Below are 22421 nucleotides of genomic sequence, written 5' to 3' on the forward strand. Positions count from 1 at the left end.
TTATGATTGTTATCATCATATAATAATAATATCGCTGTGAAGAATATGGGTGCTATGTTACAATCCTATTCTTCCTCCTCTTCCTCTCTGACACCATGAAGCAATGAAAGAGGCTCCCTATCAGCTGATCTCCTGGTGGAGGAAGGGAAAAGGACAAGTCAGCTACCAGAAAATATATACATTCCCATATACTTCTGAGACAAGAAGCCAACAAAGCTGGTAACTGCTCTTCCTTTTCCTATCCAGTGGAGCTTACAACTGCAAAGTTAGATTGCTGGAGATGGAAGTTAGATAGTGGAGAATAGCAGGGCCATTTTCATGTCTGAAACCATGGAACTGTTCAGGAAGAGTTAAGCATGAGCACAATGTTTACTATAGTATCTTTGGGATGAAATGTAAGACTCATCTCTTCACCCTAGCTTTCCTAGGATCAAAAAACCCTATTCTCTGGATATGGAGAAGAGAGAATGTTTGTTTACCTTTTCAGCTTCAGTTAATTTCATAGGGTACTCAGATACCACAGTGGTTCAGGTACAGTTAAAACCTAAATAAAGACAACTCATGATCATGACATATTGTCATCTATATCTATGAATAATTTCCTATTTTCTAGTAGATTTTCATAATCTAAGACCAGATTGTAAGTGAATAAATGGTGTCATTTATATTGAGCTAACGTGACAGAACTTGTTTTACATGTCAGAGGTGTGTTAAAATGAGCAGTTAGTAACAATGCCAGAGTTTCCATGCCCCAAATTTTATTTTAAGTGTTACTTGTAGGGCTTAATTTCTTCTGCTCCTTAACAGTTATTTTTAAAAGTCAAGATGTTAGATTTTGTTTGTTTGTTTTGGCGCTCATGTTCTAGCACGTTACTTTAATACCCAATTATTTGCATTCCTAGCTTCATTAGGGCTTTGTGTAAATTAAGTTACCAGTGTTTTCAGGAGTGTTTTTTTTAACATATTTAATGAAAATTGGTTTTACAAAGAGGTCCCTTTAAGTTGGGAACACCATACTCCACAAGAAAATAAAACATAATTGGGTGACAAATACAATTGTGCAGTCTGAAAACCATGCCATTTTCTTTTTAAAAATACAAATAAGAAATTTTGGCATATTTCAGTTTCCCTTGATTTTTTTTTTTCTTTTCCTCATAGGTGTCCTTCATTCAAAACCTGGTGTTTTGTGTGGAAAGAGCATACCGCGTACCTGACTTTGGTGTCTGGGAAAGAGGAAGTAAATACAACAATGGCAGCACAGAACTGCATTCAAGGTAACTGGCAAAACTCTCAGTTCTTTTGGCTTGTATAAATGCATGTAATGTGAATGCAAAGAATTCAGGAAATGTTTCAAAATAGAAATATTTAAAGTAGTATTCCAACTTCTTCTGAAAACGTATTGTCTAGAGCAGTGTTTCCCAAAGTTGGGACGCTGCTTGTGAAATTAGTCCTCATGAAATATGCCAGACTGTGGCCTTCTAGAGACTGAAGTCTGTACCTCATGAGAAATATGAGCACAGTTCTGTACCTACATTCCATGTGCAGATAACCAGATACACATGTAAGTAGCTGTCTGTGCACTTAAATTGCTGTAATTGCAGCTGTATATGCATTTTTACTAAAATTTACCTGAAGCCTCCTGCTCTTGTATGGAGCAGTTATAGCACATGCTATAGCACTCTAAACTTCCCATTACCATACCACCCATATATGGAAGACCAGCTCACTGAGAGGTAGTTTAGTGCCCATTGCAATGGCAGACTAAATACAGGCCAATTTGGGGGCCACTGCAGGAGCACCAGATCCTATGTAAAAGAGGGGGGCCACTGGCACTAGAACAGTTTTCTGTTTTTTCCTCCTCCAGAGTTCTTCATTTGCGACTTTTTTTTCTGGCCATCTGAAATTGAGGATTTCTCTAAGGCAGCTGTTTGTTAAAACTTTGAGTTTTGATATTAAGGGCTTACTGTATGGTGCTGTAATTTGCAGATTTGTGAAGATCAATTTTACAATGGTGTTAAATATTCAAAGGTTAGTTTGGGCGGCAAGATTTCTGGTTCTCCAGATTACCTGTAGAGTTACAAAGGCATGTCTGGCTTTTGCTATTCTGATTTTGATGTCTATGTGTGTTCCACCTGTAATACTTACAGTGCTGCCAAGATGTGTGAAATATTGGATGGTCTTATATGTCAGTTCGAGAACCGGTTTGTATTTCTTGTGGAGTGCTGATTCTCATGGTTTTAGGTTTTTTTGTGTTGATTTTCAACCTTACTAATTGTACATAGGCCTGAAGATCATTTGTTTTGGCTCGTATATATCTATATGGTGAGGGATAGCAAGTTGTCATCCGCAAAGTCAAGGTCCTCTAACTTCTGTGTGAAAGTCCATTTGTATGACACTTGGTTGTTCTGTGTCCACTACCAGTAAAAATATGCACATGTGCATCTTTATTGTTCAGATCTCTTACTTGTTGTTTTTATTCTCAGTTTAGCTACCACTAGTGCACGGTCTGTTCTCACATCTTCCTGCTATCTACGCCTTCTAGTGGAAGAAACAATGTTTGTGCTGAAAGACAAATGAAAACTTTTATTTCTTGTATAAGTTATGTAAATTCAGATCTGAAGCTTCTTCTGTTCTTATTTATTACCTAAATTCTTAAAACATTGCAGTATTGATTTTTATAAGTTGTCTTGATTTTTTTTTTTTTTTTTTTTTTTAATATTTGTCAGCTCGGATGCACACAGCATTTATACATATGGACTCTCACCCATCCACTGCCCTCTCTGAGATCATGTATCAGAAAATATAGGCTATAATGTCCTAAAGCACAGGCTGAAGGTATCATGAAAATCTAAAGGAAATCGTTGTGTTTCCACTGCCCATAAATTCAGAATAGTAATTTTCCACATCCCTCCTGTTACATTTACCGTGATCATCATGTCTAGAAACGAAAAAGAAACACTTTGGGTACTTCTCATCTACCTCTAGACTGATTTGAGGCTTCAGAAGTCATTTTGGTTTCTAGAGTAGTGATATGTTAAATGGTGGATTGTTGACCTACCTCACTTCAAATGTGTACTTCAATGTCAGGTTGAGCTCTTTAATTCCGAGAGCATTTCAAGGATTATACTGCCAGGGATATCTTAAGTTTTGTGTGGGCACATCATAGACTACTGGATAATGTAGACCTGGTCTAACTGCTTTATGATGAGAATGTCCGTATACTTATTAGCTGTGATCTTTTTGTTATCCATGACCTCTTGAAAGAAAACTCTGAAATCAGATGCAAGCACTATTTGTGCTCTATTAGCTATAAAGTCAATAGAGTTGTGGCTTTTTAGATGACAATTGTAATAATTTTCTAGAGAAAATGGGCTTGCAAAGGTAGATTAAAAGAAAATTGCGAATGATAGTCTGAAACAAATGACATCCATAGTATGTAGGATTTGTCATCATGGATCAGTGCACTTATTTTAGTGTGCATTAATTTTACTTAATTCAGTTGCATGATGTGGAACTCCATGTGTTGTGAATCTCATTGCATTAAAAACTGCTAAATATAGGTATGTCCTTCCTATGCTTTGGTGAAGTCTTGTTTACATAAATTACAAAACATACAAAAAACAAGCAAACAAAAATCTACAAGATTACACAGTGTTGCAGTAGTTCCTTTTTTTTTTTTTGTGGTGTATGAAGTCTAAAAATGCCAGTCCACACCAGTGCTTACCCCACTGTCATTCACCGTCATGAAAAATAAATTTAAAAAGCCTCCATTGAAAAATCAGTGCTCCAAGTTATATCCTTCCTTTGTCTCTCCCAGTGTTTTCAGTGTCTCTTTTGTGCTCTCTGTGTAGTTAGGCTGCAGGCTCCTCGAGCCAAGGACCAGAACATCTTTGTTGTGCCATGTGGGACTGAGTGCATTGTTGTTCCCAAAATGATGATGACATTTGTAGCTTGTTTTTCTAAGCTGAGAAATAGAGCTTTGACTTTTGGTTAATCCATCGCAGACAGTGTGTAAGATGCTGCCTGTGCACAGATATCCTTACTCTCTCTAATATTTCTTGGAGGTTTTTTTCCTTTAATTCTTCATGGGAAAGAGCTGAGGTCCAATTTCAGGAAAAGTGGGTGAGAAATGTGCACTGAGGGATCAGTGTGGATGAAAAAAAGAGACTAGGCTACTCCAGAATACTCCATGCGCTGCCTCAGTGTACCACTGCTCTGGTAGAGTGGCATAGGAGAATATCAGAAATCATTCAGGAAATGTATATAATGCTACCCAAGGCTGTAGATGAATTGTTTGTCCATGCCTCTCTAATGGCTATGGACTATGAAGCAGGCTCTTAAGCCTCAGTACACTTTTGACATTGAATTCTTGTCACTTAATATCTGAGTGATTATTCCTGCTCATAATTTATGCTTTCTTTCAGAATTGGAAGTTATTTCTTGTCATCTTTACTGGATGTAGGCCTCTTTCATAAAGGATGCTGTCTGATATAAAGTAATTTGAGTGATAACCAAAAAACCCAGCCTGTGATGCAGAAGATGCAAATATCTTTAAAATATTTACGAAAGGGTAGAGTTCTCTTTTAGATTACTTTCAAGTTGGTGATAATTAGTTTCTAATTGCCACTGAATGGTGAAAAACTCTTTGGACCAGATCCTCACAGTTATAAAGATGCTGCTACGCTGAAGTCAGCTTTGTTGATGCTGTGTTGATTTGCACATGCTGGGGACTGAAGTCTCCATTTCTAACTAAAAGGTTTTGAAGTTAGCACAGAAGTCAGAAATCATTATGAAAAAGATGTAGAACTTTATAAAATACTTTTATGTAACCCTGGAAAAGATAGAGTTCCTCCATGCACAGTTTCAGAATAACTGCACCTGTGTACTCTCTCTGTGTTCCACTTCAGGAATGACCAGTTAGGTCTCCAGCTGTCACCTGTATCTGAGCATGGACCCATGTCCTACTTCCTTCCATCGACAGATTTTAAGGCTGCACAACCCTATGCCATATACTATGACAGGGATCAGCAACCTTTGGCACGCAGCCCATCAGGGAAAGCCCGTGGCAGGCCGAGTCGGTTTGTTTACCTGCTGCATCCGCAGGTTCGGCCGATTGCAGCTCCCACTGGCCACGGTTCGCTGTCCCAGGTCAATAGGGGCTGCAGGAAGAGCAGCTAGCACATCCCTCGGCCTGTGCTGCTTCCCACCGCCCCCAGTGGCCTGGAGCGGCAAACCACATCCAGTGGGAGCTGCAATTGGCTGAAGCTGCAGGTAAACAAATTGGCCTGGCCCGCCAGGGGCTTACCCTGGTGGACCGCGTGCCATAGGTCTCCGATCCCTGTACTATGATATGCCCAGCAAGGCAGTCTGCCTAGTGGCCCTCACCTATGCTTTGCTTTCTCTCCAAGGTCAATGCCAGTAGTTACCACATTGGTTTTAAACCCACAGGCCATTTGTGGCCCAATCAGCACAGAGCTGTGGCCTGTGTGACATCCTCAGGTCCATACAGGTAGTATATATATATTGTGTGGATGTGGTCCACAGAGCACATAGACAGCTGCATATGTGGCCCACAGTGGTAGAAGACTGAGAACCACTGAGCTACAGGTTACGCCACACATCTTTCTCAGCAAAGTACATTTATTCGTAGGATAAAAACATCACAGAGAAAACATTAAAAATAAAATAAAAGTGCCTATATGTTTACTAAATTTACCAGAAGTTGCCCATCAGTCCTGTGGAGCTCTGGTAGGCCAAAATTATTCCTATATCTGAATTAGAAGAAAGACCCTTGAGTCTGTTTATACTCAGCTTTGATATATTCCAAGTTTGTTCTTTGACTCTTGGTCTTTGGAAAACCTGTTTTGATTTAAACCAATCTATGCAGATCACCCCAGAGGGTGGTACCTTTCCAGAGTTTGTTTACGGTCTCAGCAACTTGCCTTACTCACTGTCCCGACCACACACACTTTTTAGTTCCTGAAGAAGCTGTGATAGTCTTCTCCTCCATGGAGGTGCGTATAATTCCAGAATGATACATAAACCATTCATAAACTTAATACAGTATGGTCCTCAAAAATACCCAATGTGCTTGCAATATCTGTATCATCTCTATTCTTTTACTCTTGGATATCTCAATAGGGGAAACTCAGGTCTGCTGTATTTCGCTGGTTCAAAGGCAAGCGTTGTAACACCTTTTAGAATAGTATGTTTCCTTACCCATGTGTTTTGAGCTTCTGAAAAATTAATATGTCCTGCAGCCATTTTATCAAGATGTTCTCCAAGCATCTGCTGAGTACCTCCACAAAAAAAAGTTTCTGTGACATCTACCATATGTACTGTTGATAGGATGTTTCTAGAACACAGCATCTCCATATTCCAGATGAGAATCCTGATATTCTTGGGTTTATCAAAGGATTCAGACAAATGCTAATTGAGGACCTGTTACTAAATTTAATGGGAAACAACTGTTTAAGTATTGTTTCTTTCAAAATAAGTAATGTGCATTAGGCTAAATATATGCTAAAATACATTGTCTCTTGCTATTATGTTTAGAGGGAAACAATCCGAGCAAGGGTCCTTGAACTTTTTGTTATCTAAGATTTTGATTAGTAATTAGCAATAATGTACAAATTTTAGTGCCTGCTTTCTGTCTTTCATTAAGGTTATGGGACAGATGTAGCAATTTAAAGCTGTAATTAATGACATTTTAGTAACTCAGTTAACTTCCTTGTCATGCCAGTAGCATTAGGGAGTATAAATGTTAGTTAAATTTAATAAAGACATGGATTTAAAAAAAAAAAAAAAAAATAGATGCAGGTCATGACTACCCCAAATCTCAAGAATGGTTGGATCAGGTTTTGTTTTGAGGCCATCTAGAGCTAGAACTTTGTTCACAAAGAGTATAGCATATACTTGGTTCCTACAACATGTTCATATTGTGCTGTTGTCCATCCTAAAGGGGAAAAGAAGGAAAAGTTCTTTAGGAGTTATGACCAGAGCTGTATATTTTAAAAGAACATATTTCTTACAATATTAATTCATAGTGTATGTAATGTACAAATGACCCAAGAGAAATGAACAAAACATGCCTAATAGCAGAAATTCTATTGTTTTTTTTCTTGACTCCACCAACAAGAAGTAATTAATGATTAAATTGTCAACTGTCTGAAATTTAATAGCATTCATAATGCGCATAATCTTATACTGCTTACTGTTTTGAATAGCTTTTCATTATCTTAAGACATATTTGCTATTTCAGTTGTTAAAATATATTAGCACTTTTCCTCCTTACTGTAGTATTGCAGGATCTTCCTTATGTATTTGTCATCTGCAAAATATAGCACTTATAGCAGTCACTAGCATACAATAGGGGAAGGGTCTGATAGACTATTAACATGAAGGAATATTTATTATATGATGGGGAAATGAAAACAGCCTTTTAATTTTAAAATACTAGTATTTTTATTTGCAAGTAGTGAAATCTCCAAAGTATTGAATAAGCAAAGGTAGAAGAATACTGGTGAGCTACAATTAATACTGATTGTTTACCTAGGAATATTGAGTGAGCAGGTAAAAGTAATACAAGTTAAAGTGGTTCACTATGGAGGAATCCGTATTTTTTTTATACTCTCTGTGGGCCCCCGCCCCTTACCTAGACAAATAAGATAACTTATTCTGCCTTAATGTCGTTGCTCTTTCCTTTGCAGTCAACTATTTCCTCTGTTAGTTCTTGCCAGTCAGTTCTTCTTGCCCTCACTGTCCAAAAATGTCTGCTCATGTGTATTGAAGGTGTTCCTCTGGAAGAAGAAATAGGGACTTCTCCATTAATGTGTAATCCAGTTATCAAAGCAATGGATTTATCTTGTGCTCATAGAGCGTATCCATTTTTTTTAGAATATAGCTATAACACCCAAGAAACATGATTTAACTAAGGGCTGGTCTACACTAGGGGAGGGGATCGATCTAAGATACGCAACTTCAGCTATGTGAATAGCATAGCTGAAGTCGAAGTATCTTAGTTCAAGTTACCTACTGTCCTCACAGCACGTGATCGAAGTCCGCAGCTCCCCCTGTCGACTCCGCTACCGCTGTTCGCGTTGGTGGAGTTCCAGAGTCGACAGGAGCGCATTCGGGAATCGATATATCGCGTCTTGATGAGACGCGATATATCGATCCCCGAGAAATCGATATATTGATCCCTGAGAAATCGATTTCTACCCACCGATACGGCCAGTAGTGAAGACGTACCCTAAGTTGCTATGCCGATTTCAGTTAAACCAGTTGCTCTTTCATAACTGTACTAGATAAAACTACTAGAATAAAGTTAAAATTTATTTTGAGAGACTTGACACTAAGGAAATGGTTAGTATCCATTACACCAGTGAGTTCATCTTACTACTTCATTGCATTATTTGGGTAACAATAACTTTCTAATCATCCGAAGGTTTAAAAACCAAGGGAATTTACCAGTCTTTGCTGGCAGCTGCTCCAAGCAGAATTGTTTAGCTAACATAATCAGCTTTCCCTTTCCCACAAGCACTATTTCTGGCAGTGTTTCTGAAAGGAAAACTGAGGTTTTATAAACCTATTGGTGATGGTTTAAAAAAAATGATACAGCTTGAAATCAGCTTTTTTTTATAGCATTGCTGATAATGAAAACAAACAGAAATAATGTGTGCTAAATATAATACATGCAATTCTGCAACTAGATATGTTTCCCCTTCCATTCTGTTGAAAATATCTTCTGCATAGTTATAAGATGCTCTCCTGACTAGGGTCTGACTTTAATTTTAAAACATTTTTATATTGAATATCCATAAATATGTGGTGGTATATTTACAAGGAAAAACTTGTCTGTATAAATTCCCAGCCAAATCTTCTCTGACAAAATGCTTTTGACACTGTACAAGCAAGGTTCAACATATAGCTTATCCATTCTTGTATCTTTTTTGAAAAATTGCACATAATCATATAATTTGTTAGCTATAGGTAATGTAACCATTTTTAAATAACATCAGTTCAAAGTCAGAAAAAATTGGGCTTATCGTTGACTCATATGAACTAGTATTTTTCCCCTTAGCCAAATAGTCCCTTTTACATTGCTCTAATAAAAAAATCTAATGTCAAAATTATAAAATATAAATTCCTAGCAGTGATTAATTGCAGTTTCTCTACAGAAGGGACTGATGCCAAAATACCTCTAGAGACAAATTTGTTCCTCAAAGTCATGAATTTCTTTGAGTCAAGGTCACTCTCGTGGTATTTCTGTTGGGGGTGGGAGTGGAGAGCAGGGGGATCTGATATAATCTAGTATCCTAATTTCTTTATATTGCCTTAATTACATAATCCATATCCCAAACAGAATATGACAAAAAAGTCTTTCCATATAGATGAAGTTGCATTTTTGTAGAGAAAATTAAATAATTTAGTAATTTGAAGTAATTGACCAGTATTTACACAAGTATTGCTACCAATAAAGAAATTACAATATTACACCAATTAATACTTTCCAGATCCTTCAGACTTTCCCAATATTAGTATATTACATCGCTTAAGGCATTTTCCCACCATCTTAATCTTAACAGTATAACTCAGTGTTTCCCAAACTTGGGACACCGCTTATGTAGGGAAAGCCTCTGGTGGGCTGGGCCACTTTGTTTACCTAACGCATCCACAGGTCCAGTGGGAGCCGCGATCAGCCGGACCTGTGGAAGCAGCAGGTAAACAAAGCAGCCGACCCACCAGGGGCTTTCCCTGTGCAAGTGGCATCCCAAGTTTGGAGAGCACTGGTATAACTCATTATCCTTAGTAGGAGCTCCTGTCTTCAAACAATGTCTCTTGCATAATGGTGGTGACAGAAGCTTCACATGGAGGGCAGACTTTAGTCTGGGTGAGGGTTGATGCTGAGATTCTCAGCAGTAGCAATGAGTTCCTGTGTTAAGAGATTTTTCTGTCTCTCCTTTCCCTGGATGCAACTTTAGGAAACTATGGGGAAGAGTGTGAGCCAATTATGATCCACCAGTTTTATAGGATGGTGAGGCTTTTACTATTTCTCTCTCCTGGTGTCACCTCCTTGGAGACTTTCTATTCTGGAACATTCTTGGACCCTGCTCCCCATTTATGCCTTGTATCTCATCACTTTCCGCTTCCCTTGATAACCTTTTTTTTGTTTTGCTTCTCACAGGCATGCTTGCAACTTTACACATGCCAGCCTTTATATCTGGTGCATCCTGCCTGACTTCTGTGCACAACCAAATCCCGCCTTAAAACTCATTTATTTCAGTTTGCTTCTCATCACTGACCTCCTCTTCCCATTTCTTCAATTTAAGCAACTTTTTAAAACAAACCAACAGGATGCATATGTAATCACAATCTCTCTTGTAATTCTCATCCCTTATATCATCTCTCCTATTCCTTGTTCATCTTCCGTTTTTTTAATATTAATGAGATGATATGCTTAAAAAGAAGGTACTGTCATTTTTGTAATTAACACTGAAACACTATGCGTGCTTATGACGTGTAAATACATAAACAAACAAACAAATAAATGATTATGATGTAGAGTTGAGTGGAGCCTTGAAAGTGAAAACAAGCGGTGGGAATTAGATGCTAGAGAAGGCAAGAGGAAACCAGTGAAGACATTCAAGGCGAGGATATGATTAGAATATCAGCAGGATTATGTCAGCAAATGATCTTGGCAGCATGTTAGATTGATTATGAAGTAGATAAAGGGAAAAGGTGAGAGATAACACTATGATCAAGTTAAAGATCAAGGATAGTGATGAAAGGATCACACTGTCATTTTGATTACCATTTTAAACATACAAGCAGTCACTCATTGAAGAAAATAAGATGTGATTTGTAAGCAGTCTGTCTAAAGAGATCTTCCTAGTTTTTGTAGTGTCTGTTTAATGACAGTTTTATTACAGACTATAATCTGCTATCTTCATATTTTACTTTTTAGAAGCTCTGTGAGTTTTGAAAACTGACCTTTGGTTTTTTTTCCATAGAATCATAGGTTTGGAAGGGACCTCAGGAGGTCATCTAGTCCAACCCCCTGCTCAAAGCAGGACCACTCCCCAGACAGATTTTTGCCCCAGATCCCTAAATGGCCCCCTCAAGGATTGAACTCACAACCCTGGGTTTAGCAGACCAATGCTCAAACTACTGAGCTATCCCTCCCCCCATTGTACTAATGCAAAATCATTTTTCATATATATTATTGTTTTAGCTCATTTTTATTTCAATATAGTTGACACAGTTGAAGTTCTGGTATATGTAGTTTAGTTGTGTATCATTTAAAACAATATTTCAGTGATGGTGCCTTTTTTGTCATTCCTCTGGTTAAGATGACATCTCTGACTCACCACATTTGTAGTAGTGGATGATTGTTGGTTTTTTGCTTTAAGACTTCCATAATAAATGTAAATTATTAGAGAGTATTAAGGTAGAAAGTGTGATAATGAAAATGAACCTACTCAGTAAATTTTGAAAAAAAAATCACGTTCATGATACCCTAAGAGTAAAGAGGTCCTTTTTCTCTTTATGATGGTGATTTTGCTTTTTTTAATAATCTATTTTCAGATAAATCTGTCAACTGTCTGTAGATTAGCCCTCCTTAAACTCTTTTTAAAAAAATATGTCTAAGGCCAAAAAATGTATTAGCTAGAAGAAAATATTGCTGCTGCTTCTATATTGACAAAGTGTTGGTGACCCCTGTAAGTATAAGATTATACATTATTAAAATGAAAGAAATCACGAACTACAAACCATTTGACTTTACAATGGATGCTTTGTGAATGCTTTATATACTTTAAAATCAAAGTTTTGCTCATTTAGAAAGGTTTATAAATTTTAATTTGGTTTGCAATTTGTATTTAGAAAATTGTAGAATTTTGTAAATAGATGGTTCCTTTTTATTTCTTCAAAAATAAAACATTTGTTTACATACTATGTTGTAAAAATGTCTCAAGTTGATTAGCAATTTGCAATATTTATATGTGGGCCTTAACTAGTTACTAAAAAATGTAAATGAAAAGTAATGTTGTAGTGAACTATTACCTGGCTGTTTGACTCCTAGAAGGAATAATCCTAGTTTCCCATTTTCTGTTCTGCATGCTATTTCCACAGAGGCAAGAGAGAACGCATAACATTTTGTGATACTATTTTTACTGCGTAGTGGGAAGCATAAACAGTCAAAGATGGAACCTGGGCAACAAGCTCTGTACTAATTGTTATATGTGAACAATCATCTATATATATAGCCATGAAAACATCAAAAAAGTGAACCTTGAAAACTAGTGTGTTAAAAAAACAAACACTCACACAAAGTCTATACATATCATAGGACTAGAACGGACCTCAAGAGGTCGTCTAGTCCAGTCCCCTGCACTCGTAGCAGGGCTAATTATCTAGACCATTCCTGATAGGTGTTTGTCTAACCTGCTCTTAAAAATCTCCAGTTATAGAGATTCCACAAACTCCCTAGGCAATTTATTCCAATGCTTAAACCACCCTGACAGTTAGGAAGTTTTTCCTGATGTCCAGCCTAAATGTCCTTTGCTGCAATTTAAGCCCCTTGCTTCTTGTTCTGTCCTCAGAGGTTAAGAACAATTCTTCTCCCTCCTCCTTGTAACAACCTTTTATGTACACCTCTACCCCGATATAATGCGGTTCTCGGGAGCCAAAAAATCTCACCGTGTTTTAGATGAGGCCGCATTATATCAGGTAGGGAGAGGAACCGCTCCCCGCCCCAGCTCACCTGCACTGTGCCTCCGCCTCCGCCCTGAGTGCACCACCGCTGCTCCGCTTCTCCCTGTCTCCCTCCCTTCCAGTCTTGGTGCACCAATCAGCTGTTTGGCCCAGCAAGCCTGGAAGGGGGAATAGGGGAGAAGCAGAGCGGCAGCAGCATGCTCAGAGGAGAAGGCAGAGATGAGCTGGAGCAGGGAGCGGTTCCTCTGTGCCCCCCATTACTTGCTGTGGCCCTCCCAGGGCAGCCCCACCCCAGCTCACCTGCGTTCCACCTCCTCCCATGAGTGCGCTGCAGCTCTGCTTCTCCCCCCTCTCTCCCACTAGCAAAGCCTTGAAGCAGAGAATGCTAGATATCCAACAGCAAAATGAAACTAGATGCATTTTTTCCAGATGGTCACTGACTTTTAAAGACAAATTAAAAACCAAAAAGAAAAATTCTGGAAAATAAACACAACCTATTGCACCATTGTTAATTAGTTTAGGGTTTAAACACAAAATACTAATCAAGAAGAGATCCTACTTCTGAAAGAAACATCAGGTATTGATTTGTTAAATTCCAGGTTTGTAAGCATAACAAATGTCTTTCTTTTCTCCCCCTCAGCTCTGTTGGGTTAGCAAAAGCAGCCCTAGAAGCAATTAATGGATTCAACCTCTTTGGCAATCAGGTAGTAAAAACATTTGTTTGTTCAGTCTATATTTGTAAAAATTAACAGGTTGTTTTTTAAAAAATTGTTTTCACCCCTGATCAAGGGATGTGTAGAATTCATATAAAACAAAACCGGTAAATTTATTTGTTACTTTTTCAGGTACAGAATGATAACTGAATAAAATCAGATTTGTCCTTATATATAGCAAATTTTATTTCTCTTTCCAGTTGTGTATGGTTTTTTAATATTTTTTTTAACTCTGGTTAAAATTGAAATGTCTATAACTTTTCTACTTCCCTGTCACCTTTGATCAAGATTTTAAACAACTCATCTTGTTTGTGATCTAACTACTGTCATTTGTGTTTTAAATCTCAAGTAGTTTGCACCATCATTTGAATCTTCCCTGTTATTAACCTTGAACATGGTCTATTTATTTTGGGGGGGTTGTTTTTTTTTAATTTGGTTTGGGTTTCTCCCCCCCCTTCCAGATATGTTTTTTAATGGAGTTCAATATAAGCCTTTCATCATAGTTTACCTCTGCCAGACATTCCCATTTTTACATTCTCAAAAATATTGGATATAGGTCTCTTACTGTATTATACCCACAAAGGTCTAGACTCAAAAAGTATTCTTCCCAAACTTATGACCCTGAAAAGGTGAGTAATGGAGGAAATTTGTCACTGAGCCATTAAATATTGTCAGTCAATGGGGGAAAAGGGAGTTGTGGGTTCACAAAAATAAAGGAGAGGTGGATGGTGCCATACATGCAGAGATAACCAAATTACAAGGGCAAAGCACTGTAGCAGAGGATTGTCCTTAAGTGACTTCTGGCAAAAAAAGTGAGTGCAGCAGCAGAGCTGTGAGTTTAAAATGTTTTAATGTTTTAAACTTGCTCCCGCGTTGCATTTTTTTTTTCCAAGTATTCATTCTTTCAATTCTCAGGCAGTATTTGTCTTTCTAGAATACCCATATGCCTTCATGTCTGAAAAGAGAATGTTAATAGATGTAATGTTTTAGTTTTGCAAATTCCCTTTTAGTGTTGAAAATCATCCGAAACTTGATTTTGAAACCATTAATTTTTTCCTCCTTCTGCCACTAAATTAAAACTGCTACTGTTAAACAGTAGTGCATTGAAAGTCTATGATCCTTGAAGGGTTAAATTATTTTATAATGTGACCCATATGTACGTGAAGTAGCACTGATCTAATTAAAAGTCAAAGGCTGGGGAAATATATCCAAATATGCTGAGAGGATTGTCCCAGCTGTATACTGAATGAAAACATCAAAAACTTAAGGACTGACTAAGCCCTTGGAATCTTATTCAAAAACATTATTCTTGATGGTTTAAAAGGGTGGGCACTTTTTTTTTTTTTTTTTTTTTTTTTTAAAGTACTGGTACTTTTCTCAGAGTGGTAGCCGTGTTAGTCTGTATCAGCAAAAACAACTACCACAAGTATTCCTTGTTGTTTCTGCTGGTACTTTTCTGTTACCTCAAAAGTCAGAGACACAGCTGACTTGCAGAGTGGCAATTCTTGCCTATTTCAGAGCTTAAAATCCTGCTTTATACAGCAAAATTTGATTCTCATGGTGAATCCAATGTAGGGGTTGGGGAGGAAATTTATACAGTTACCAAAGAAAAGCTTTGGTCTTTATTTCTTAATATTGTCTTAACTGGAGATGAGGGAGACTTGAACATTTTTTTTGTAAGTCACCTTTATTTAGACTGGCAAACCCAATGCTGAGTCAATTTACTGACATAGTGCTTTCTAAGTGAGCTAGTGGCTATTTGTTCATTATTACTACTTTTTTCTTATTAGTATTACTGTAGTGCCTGGGAGCCCAAGTCACAGAGTAGGATCCCATTGCTAGGTGCTGTACACAGAAGAAAAAGACATTGCCTACCCCAAACCATTTACAATCTAAGTATAAGAGAAGAGAGAACAGGAGGACACAGACAGATGGGAGTACATGAAAACAATGACAATATTGTCTACATAGACAAGACAGACAGGGAGAAGGGATATAACACAGAAGCCAAGTGAACCATGTGATAGCAAACATATCACAGTAAAAGCTGTGTTATCTGGCTGTGTACCAGCCAGTAAGCTCTATAAACCAGCATTTCTAATCTTCATATAAAGTCTGGTTTATAGTCCAGTTGGTGCGGGGCCAGCAGGCTCCCTACATGTCTCCGCTGCTCCTAGGTAGAGGAACGGCCTTGAGGGATTTGGAGTGTGGGATGAGGGGGGATGTGTGTGAGTCTGCGATGCGGGGGAGTGCAGGGCCTGGGCTCTGGAAGGGAGTTTGGAGGCAGGATTGGGGTATGGGGGGTGCAGGCCTTGAGCTCTGAGAGGGAGTCTGGGTGCCAGGAGGGTGCGGGGTTGGGGGACAAGGGAGTGGGGTACAGGGCACTTGCTCTGGGGGGGCGTTTTTGTGCAGGATTGGGGCACTGGGGGTGCAGGGCGCTTGCTCTGGGAAGGAGTTTGGGTGTAGGGGGTATGCGGGGCTGGAGGTTGAGGGGTGTGGGGGGGTGCTGGATCCAGGGGGCGCTCATCTCAGGCGGCCCCTCACAAGCAGTCCTTGCAGCCCCTAGGCAGAAGCGCAGCTATGCAGCTCTGCGCACCCTGCCCCCCCCCCTGTCCCTTTGGCCTGGAACTGTGGCCAATAGGAGCTATGGGGATGACATCTGTGGACAGGAGCAGCATGCGCAGAGCCACCCTAGGGGCTGCAAAGACTGGCAGGTCTCCGCAAACAGCAACCAGAGGTGAGTGCCCCCCGTCCGGCACACCCAACCCCACCACACCCAAACTTACTCCCTCTTAGTTAACCAGAATTTTTCAATTATCGGCACCTCCCATTCCCCCAACATGCCAGATTAAAGAGCTTTTACTGCAGTTCCATAATTTTGTGGGCTATTGGAGGGATGGGGTTAGTTAGGAGGAAAGAAAAGGGAAGAGGACAGAGCAGGGTAGGAGTGGCAGGTGTGGAATAAAGCTGAGCTGAAGGGCCTGAGGAGGGAGGGGGAGAGTTGGAGCAAATAGCCAAATGGCACAGGGCAGAGAAAGGCAGAACATTCTGTAGTGTTCCCAGAGTGTGTGTGGGTCTTGCCTGCACAGTTCTGAGTCTGGAGGGGTAGCCCCGGTTGGGCCCCACTTTCTACCCGCCTGTCTCTGTTTTGGCTGTTCCTCTTCCTACTGGCTGGAGTTATAGCACAGATCTAATGTTAGTATGGCACTAGCATTGCCATTCTTCCGCTTCTGCCTCTGAGGGAGACCATACCTCTTCCCAGTTTGGTCTGCTAGAGTCTTTTCCAAGCAAAGAGAAAAGAAGAGAATTAGCCTTCAAGCAGGGTGAGGCCATAAACAATCTGGGCTCTGGCTTGCAACCAGAAAGAGCAGTAGCAGTCTCGTCACCTCGCCTTTAAGCAGGATTCCAGCAGGAGTGGTGAGCACCAAGCACAGTCTATGGGGCTCCGGTAGGGGTGCCCGAGGAGAACAGGCCGCCTGGCCTAAGGAGGGGGAGTACTGCCGGCCTGAGGAGGGAGAGTACTGCAGCCCAAGGATGTGGTGGCAGGGGGGATGCAGAAATGTTCACTGCAGAATATTGCTTTGTAAATGGTATAATATCTCCCCTGTAAATATGCTAGCTCTGTATCACATACATACTTCAATCAGTGGTTAGCAAGTGCAATCGTAGGGCCCAATCTTGCTTCATTGGAGCCTATCAATCTCAACAACTTGCATCATTGGAGCCTAGTGAGGAAAAGTGAATGATTGCTATAAGTGTGCCTTTTATCTAAACAAGATTGTCTAAAGTAGTCTTGCCACCCCCCGCCACACACACACATTCCCGGCAGTGTGTGAACGCCAGAGTTGGCGCAACCACTTTGTGACTAAATAAATATTTCTGTTTTTTTATTGACTAATAATATGAAAAACTTTTTGAGTGAACAAAGGTATCTTATGTTGTTCTTCAAGTGCTGATCTCTATGTGTATTCCTTATGTGGGTACACATGTGCACCACGCACCTGAGTTCTGAGATTTCTAGAAAATAGTATCCATTGTCTGCAATATGCAGTTGTTCTCCTCATGCTCCAAACCAAGGATGTAAGGGGCATTGCAGATCCTTCTTACTCCTGCATGGCCTGAGTTATAATCCTCTGTGTCCACAGATTTCTCCATGCTTCCTTTCTCTTAACAAATCTGTAAATGTATTGTAAATAATTTTAGCATAGTTAGTATAACTTAGTTTTCTCTCTGCCTCTGGGAGTCTCTCTCCAAGACAAAGACTACTCCCAGAGTCCCACAGTTTAAGAACTGCATTTCCTGCCTTCACTCCTCCTCCACGAGCAACAAGCACCAGTGCTGCCTCTGTTTTCTGGGAGAGGCACTTATCTCAATTAAGCTCAGAATTTGGTGCTTGTTTCTCCCTCAGACCCATGAAGCTCGTGAGCACTGGCTGGAAAAACATATGATGGAGAAGGCTATGAGACCTCAGTTTTGATATGGATGCACTGGATCCATCGGTCCCAACTACTGGAACGCCCCAGACTCTGGGACAGACCAAAACTTACACCTTGTCAGAGGATATCTTCAGCCTTCCTTAGCCTCAGTCTCTTTTTTCCTTCCGATCTGACCTTCCTGACCCCCTTGTATGTCAGTTTCAGCTGATGAGTACCCCTCCAAGCACATGCTCAGGAACAAAAGTCAGAGCTGCTAACTCATGGAGTCATCATCCAGGGCTTCTCATGACAAACATAAGGCCATATGTCCTTCCAGATCTGCTTCCAGAAGAGATCACTCCCTGGCTCTCTCCAAATCAAGTGAATCCTCACAGGTGGATTCTAAGGAATTAGGCTCACTTAAATCCTTTGGCCATGAGGGGAAGGTGCAAAGGAAAGAGGATCCGCCAGTACTATTGTTGTGTCTGATTTCTAAGCTGAAGGATTGGCACTTGACAACAACATCTAAGAGTTCACTTGTAGACTCTTTGACAATACTGGCCCTTCCCTGTAAAGAACTACCATCCATGATGACTGTGGATGCACTGGATCCATAGGTCCCAACTACTGGAACGCACCAGACTCTGGGACAGACCAAAACTTACACCTTGTCAGAGGATAGCTTCACCCTTTCTTAGCCTCAGTCTCTTTTTTCCTTCCAATCTGACCTTCCTGTGAGACAGTGGCACACCAGAGGAAGGAAATTACTTCCAGGAGACATAAATGATCCCCTCCTTAGCCCTTAGGCAGGAGCTTTCAGTTATTGGTACTGATGGCTGTACCAGTGGAGCAGGAACTGACATTCTGTTTGGAGGCTCCAGGTGATCTATCACCCCCACATAATGAGGTAAGTCCAGGCAGAGGCTCGCAAAGATCTGGGGTCTATCCTTCACCCAGATGTGACTACCTAAGGAAACAGTGGTACTCAATACAATGAGGTCCCCCTCAACTGATTGATCCTTCCTACTTGGCCCTATTAGGTTCCATGGAATCCATACAGTAGACATCCCGGATTAATCCACTGTACTTCTTCTGTCCGACACCTACCAGCTCCATCAGAGCATGAGGAAGAGGGGATTGATCTGGATCCACATGTACCTACATGTGTTTTGTCTTCCTCCCAAGAGTAGACAGTTGTCCCATCTTCACCATCTGTACCTGGCAACCCCAGGCAATATCAGAAGCCTCTGCAGAGAATGGTGAATGACCTCCAGATTCCACTAGAGGAGGTCCAGGATACCCTATATCAGCTCCTTGACATTTTACGATCTTTTGGTCCCTCCAGTAGGGTAGTCCTCCTTGTAAATGATGCCATCATGGAACCAGCTAAGATGGTGTATCGCGCTCCAATCTCCTGCACCCCGGCTCCAAAAGGGCATTTGTACCAGCCAAAGGGGCTGAGTTCCTCTTTACGCACACAGGAACCAACTTCCTGGTGGCACAAGCAGCCACTGAAAGTTCTAGATTACAACATTCTAAGGCTACACTGGCAGATGAGGACTCAAAACAACTTGATCTTTTGGGGAGGGGAAGACATTTTTTTTCTACAAGTCTTCAGTTGTGTATTGCCAACTACCAAGCTTTGTTAGCAAATGCAACTGTTAGAACTGCGGTACACCTTTACCTCAATATAACGCTACCTGATATAACATGAATTTGGATATAATGCAGTAAAGCAGCACTACTGGGAGGGCTGTGCACCCTAGTGGATCAAAGCAAGTTTCATATAGTGCAGTTTCACCTAATATGCGTGCGGTTTCACCTGTAAGATTTTTTGGCTCCCGAGGACAGCATTATATCCAGGTAGAGGTTACTACAAATATCTATACCAACTGCATCATTGTACCCCCTGTTAATCACCTACGCATGGAATAACATTAAGGTTAGTTACCTGTAAGTGGAGGGTCTTTGAGATGTGTGGTCCTCATCTGTTTCCCCTGGATGCCTTCCTTCCCCTCTGCTTCAGATCTTATCTGATTTGCAGTAAGAAGAGGAGCTGGAAAGGCATTATTAGTCTGCACTGCCCCTTATACCTTTGGTTTAGAGCAGGAGGAGAACAACTATGCATATGTGGACTAACGGACACTACTTTCTAAAAATCTCTGAACTCATGTGCCTGAGGAGCATCCATGCTTACATGTAGAATACAGATAGAGACCACACATGTAAAAAAACCTCCAATTAAAGGTAAGAAACCTCCATTTTCTGATTTGCATACTGAATTACTCTGAATATAGGAGCAAAGTTGAGGTAGTTTGAGTATCATAAATAAACGTTTGTCCTTTCAAATGTTTGGGTTTCTTGTAAGTTTAACTCTGAATTTTCTGGTCTTTTAAGGATTGTATTTTCCCCAACTACAGCATTCTTAGGCTGTTGGTACGTACTGTCAACCTTAATTTTGCTCCAAAGAAGTTTTTGTCTGCAATTTCCTTAGTTTTTAAAATGACTCCTGAATGTGAGGTTTGTACCTAAGATCCCTCTAAGATCTACAGGAAGGGAACTCCTTTCGGGCAGAATTTTGGAATTACAATCTTCAGAAGTATGGCTTTGTCTGTATAAGTACATTAACAGCCAAAAAACGTTATAATAAGCCTGTTTCCCTCATTCTCTGCAAGATTTCAGAGGTTCACTGATGCCCGTAGCCTTCTGTACAATGAATCTTAGGGGGCTTATGCCCATCGCCCATAGGTAAACCTTAGGAGTCTCTTAGCACATTTGTTGTAGGCATGCACACAAATCATGCAAGTCTTGGAAGGCTTGTCAGGGATGCCAACTCATCTCCCAGAGGCCTTAGGCTCATGGGGAATGAGCTTAATATTTGCATGGAGAAGATAGGTTGGGAGTCCAAGTAATTTCCTAAGGATTGTGGGTTTGGGAAGAGGCTGATAGGCCCTTATTATGGCTTCACAAGAGGAGGCAGATGGGGTCCCCTTAAGCTGTAGCCCTGCACAAGGAGACTTTGAGACACACCCACAAGCCTCTGTTCATCCCCCAAAAGCCAAAATGCAATGAATAGTCACCTGACAAGTGTAAATAGCTAAAATCAGTTATAGATTGTCAGCCTAAAAAGCAGGAGTGGGTCTTTGTCCACTACAGAATGTTGTAGGGCTTAAATGGAATAATTGTCTTCTAAGGGAAGAAGAAATCAAATTATTTTTTTCTTTGCTAAAAACAGAGGTTTTTTCCAGTGTTAGTTTTGAATGAGTTTGTGCATTTACACAGTTGAATCTCATTTGAATAGTGAAGGTCAAATAATGAATGTTCAAACAAAAACCCTTCAAATAAAAACAGCAGTTCTCTGCAAAAGAGGGTGTTTTTGAATATGCAGTGTCCTCTTTCTTACTGCTAAATCTAGAAGCAGTAAAGAGCAAAGAATTTCTTATCAGACATAATGCCATTTCTTAATTGTTGTGGTTAGTGCCTAGACACAATGGTGATGGATGTGTTAGAAATACTTGGAGAGTGGGCGGGTGTCTTTTTGTTTTTTACTGTATAGATAAACACATCTTTCTGTTACAGAGGCTTTTCATACTCTCACAAGATTTGTTTTAATCTTTAAACTTCATCATGTAATGTCATACCCAATAATTGATAACTATACCTTTTATATAAATCTTCTCTCCATGCACATGTGCGTGTACATGAAAATTTCCCCACACATTGATTTTTTTTTAATTATGATATTTATTTTTATTTCCTGAAGCCTTTCGCACCATTCACAGCTTAAGTGCAGGATCTTTCTGGAAGGGCTGTGTGGCTTCATGTTTCCAGGCATCCTTCAGTCTGGTGGTGTTAGTATAGTTCCTCTCAAGATGCTCAGCAGGCCTTCTCAAAGTGACTCAGAACACAGTTGGAAATGAAATATAGAAGCTGTCTCTTCTTGTGCTTGACTTGATTTAAGAAATATCTGCAAAGATGTTGGTTATTTCCCAGATTAAAAAATTATATATAAATTTGTTAGTCTCTAAGGTGCCACAAGTACTCGTGTTCTTTTTGTGGATACAGACTAACATGGCTGCTACTCTGAAATATAAAACCAAGACACTGGTGTTCTAAAGAGCATTATCTTGTCTATTATGCAAGTATATGAAGGATTTTCTCCATTTTAGATAGTCCATCATAGCTTTTAGTTTCTAAAAATAAAATGGATGCTTGAGACTGATTTCTCTTTCAGCTAAATGACTAGTTTTGCGAATACAGCTCTCGATTCAGTTCTGTTCAGCTTGGGCTGCATGTAGTTATTAAAGGGACAGTTAGGTTAAAAAAATCACAATTGTATTTTTAGATTCTTTTTTGACTTAGTTATCAATACATTGAATTTTTCTTCCAATTTTGCAATTTGAGTTTATGTTCAGTTTCCTGCTAACAGAGCTCTTCGGGTAGATAGCAAAGTTGTTGCCATCATGGTTCTCTTGTGCTGCAATTCCAAATGCCATTTCATAGAGAAGATCAGCTGCTACAGTGTGTATTCTGAGATCATAGGCCAGAGCTCCAACTGGCTATCTACATGGATATAAAT

General features: G+C 39.9%; 1 protein-coding gene across 6 annotated transcripts in view; it reads left to right on the top strand.

Annotated features, from left to right (window-relative positions):
• PHKB (phosphorylase kinase regulatory subunit beta) overlaps positions 1-22421 on the top strand; it is a 207471-nt gene that overhangs the window by 76948 nt on the left and 108102 nt on the right. For all 6 annotated transcript variants that reach the window (XM_050923042.1, XM_050923041.1, XM_050923039.1 and 3 more), the window contains 2 exons: positions 1159-1274; positions 13355-13418. In XM_050923042.1, coding sequence (XP_050778999.1) covers positions 1159-1274; positions 13355-13418 — 180 coding nt within the window. The remainder of the gene's footprint in view (positions 1-1158; positions 1275-13354; positions 13419-22421) is intronic.

This window comes from Gopherus flavomarginatus, chromosome 14, assembly GCF_025201925.1.
Source record: "Gopherus flavomarginatus isolate rGopFla2 chromosome 14, rGopFla2.mat.asm, whole genome shotgun sequence".
Taxonomy (NCBI): domain Eukaryota; kingdom Metazoa; phylum Chordata; order Testudines; family Testudinidae; genus Gopherus; species Gopherus flavomarginatus.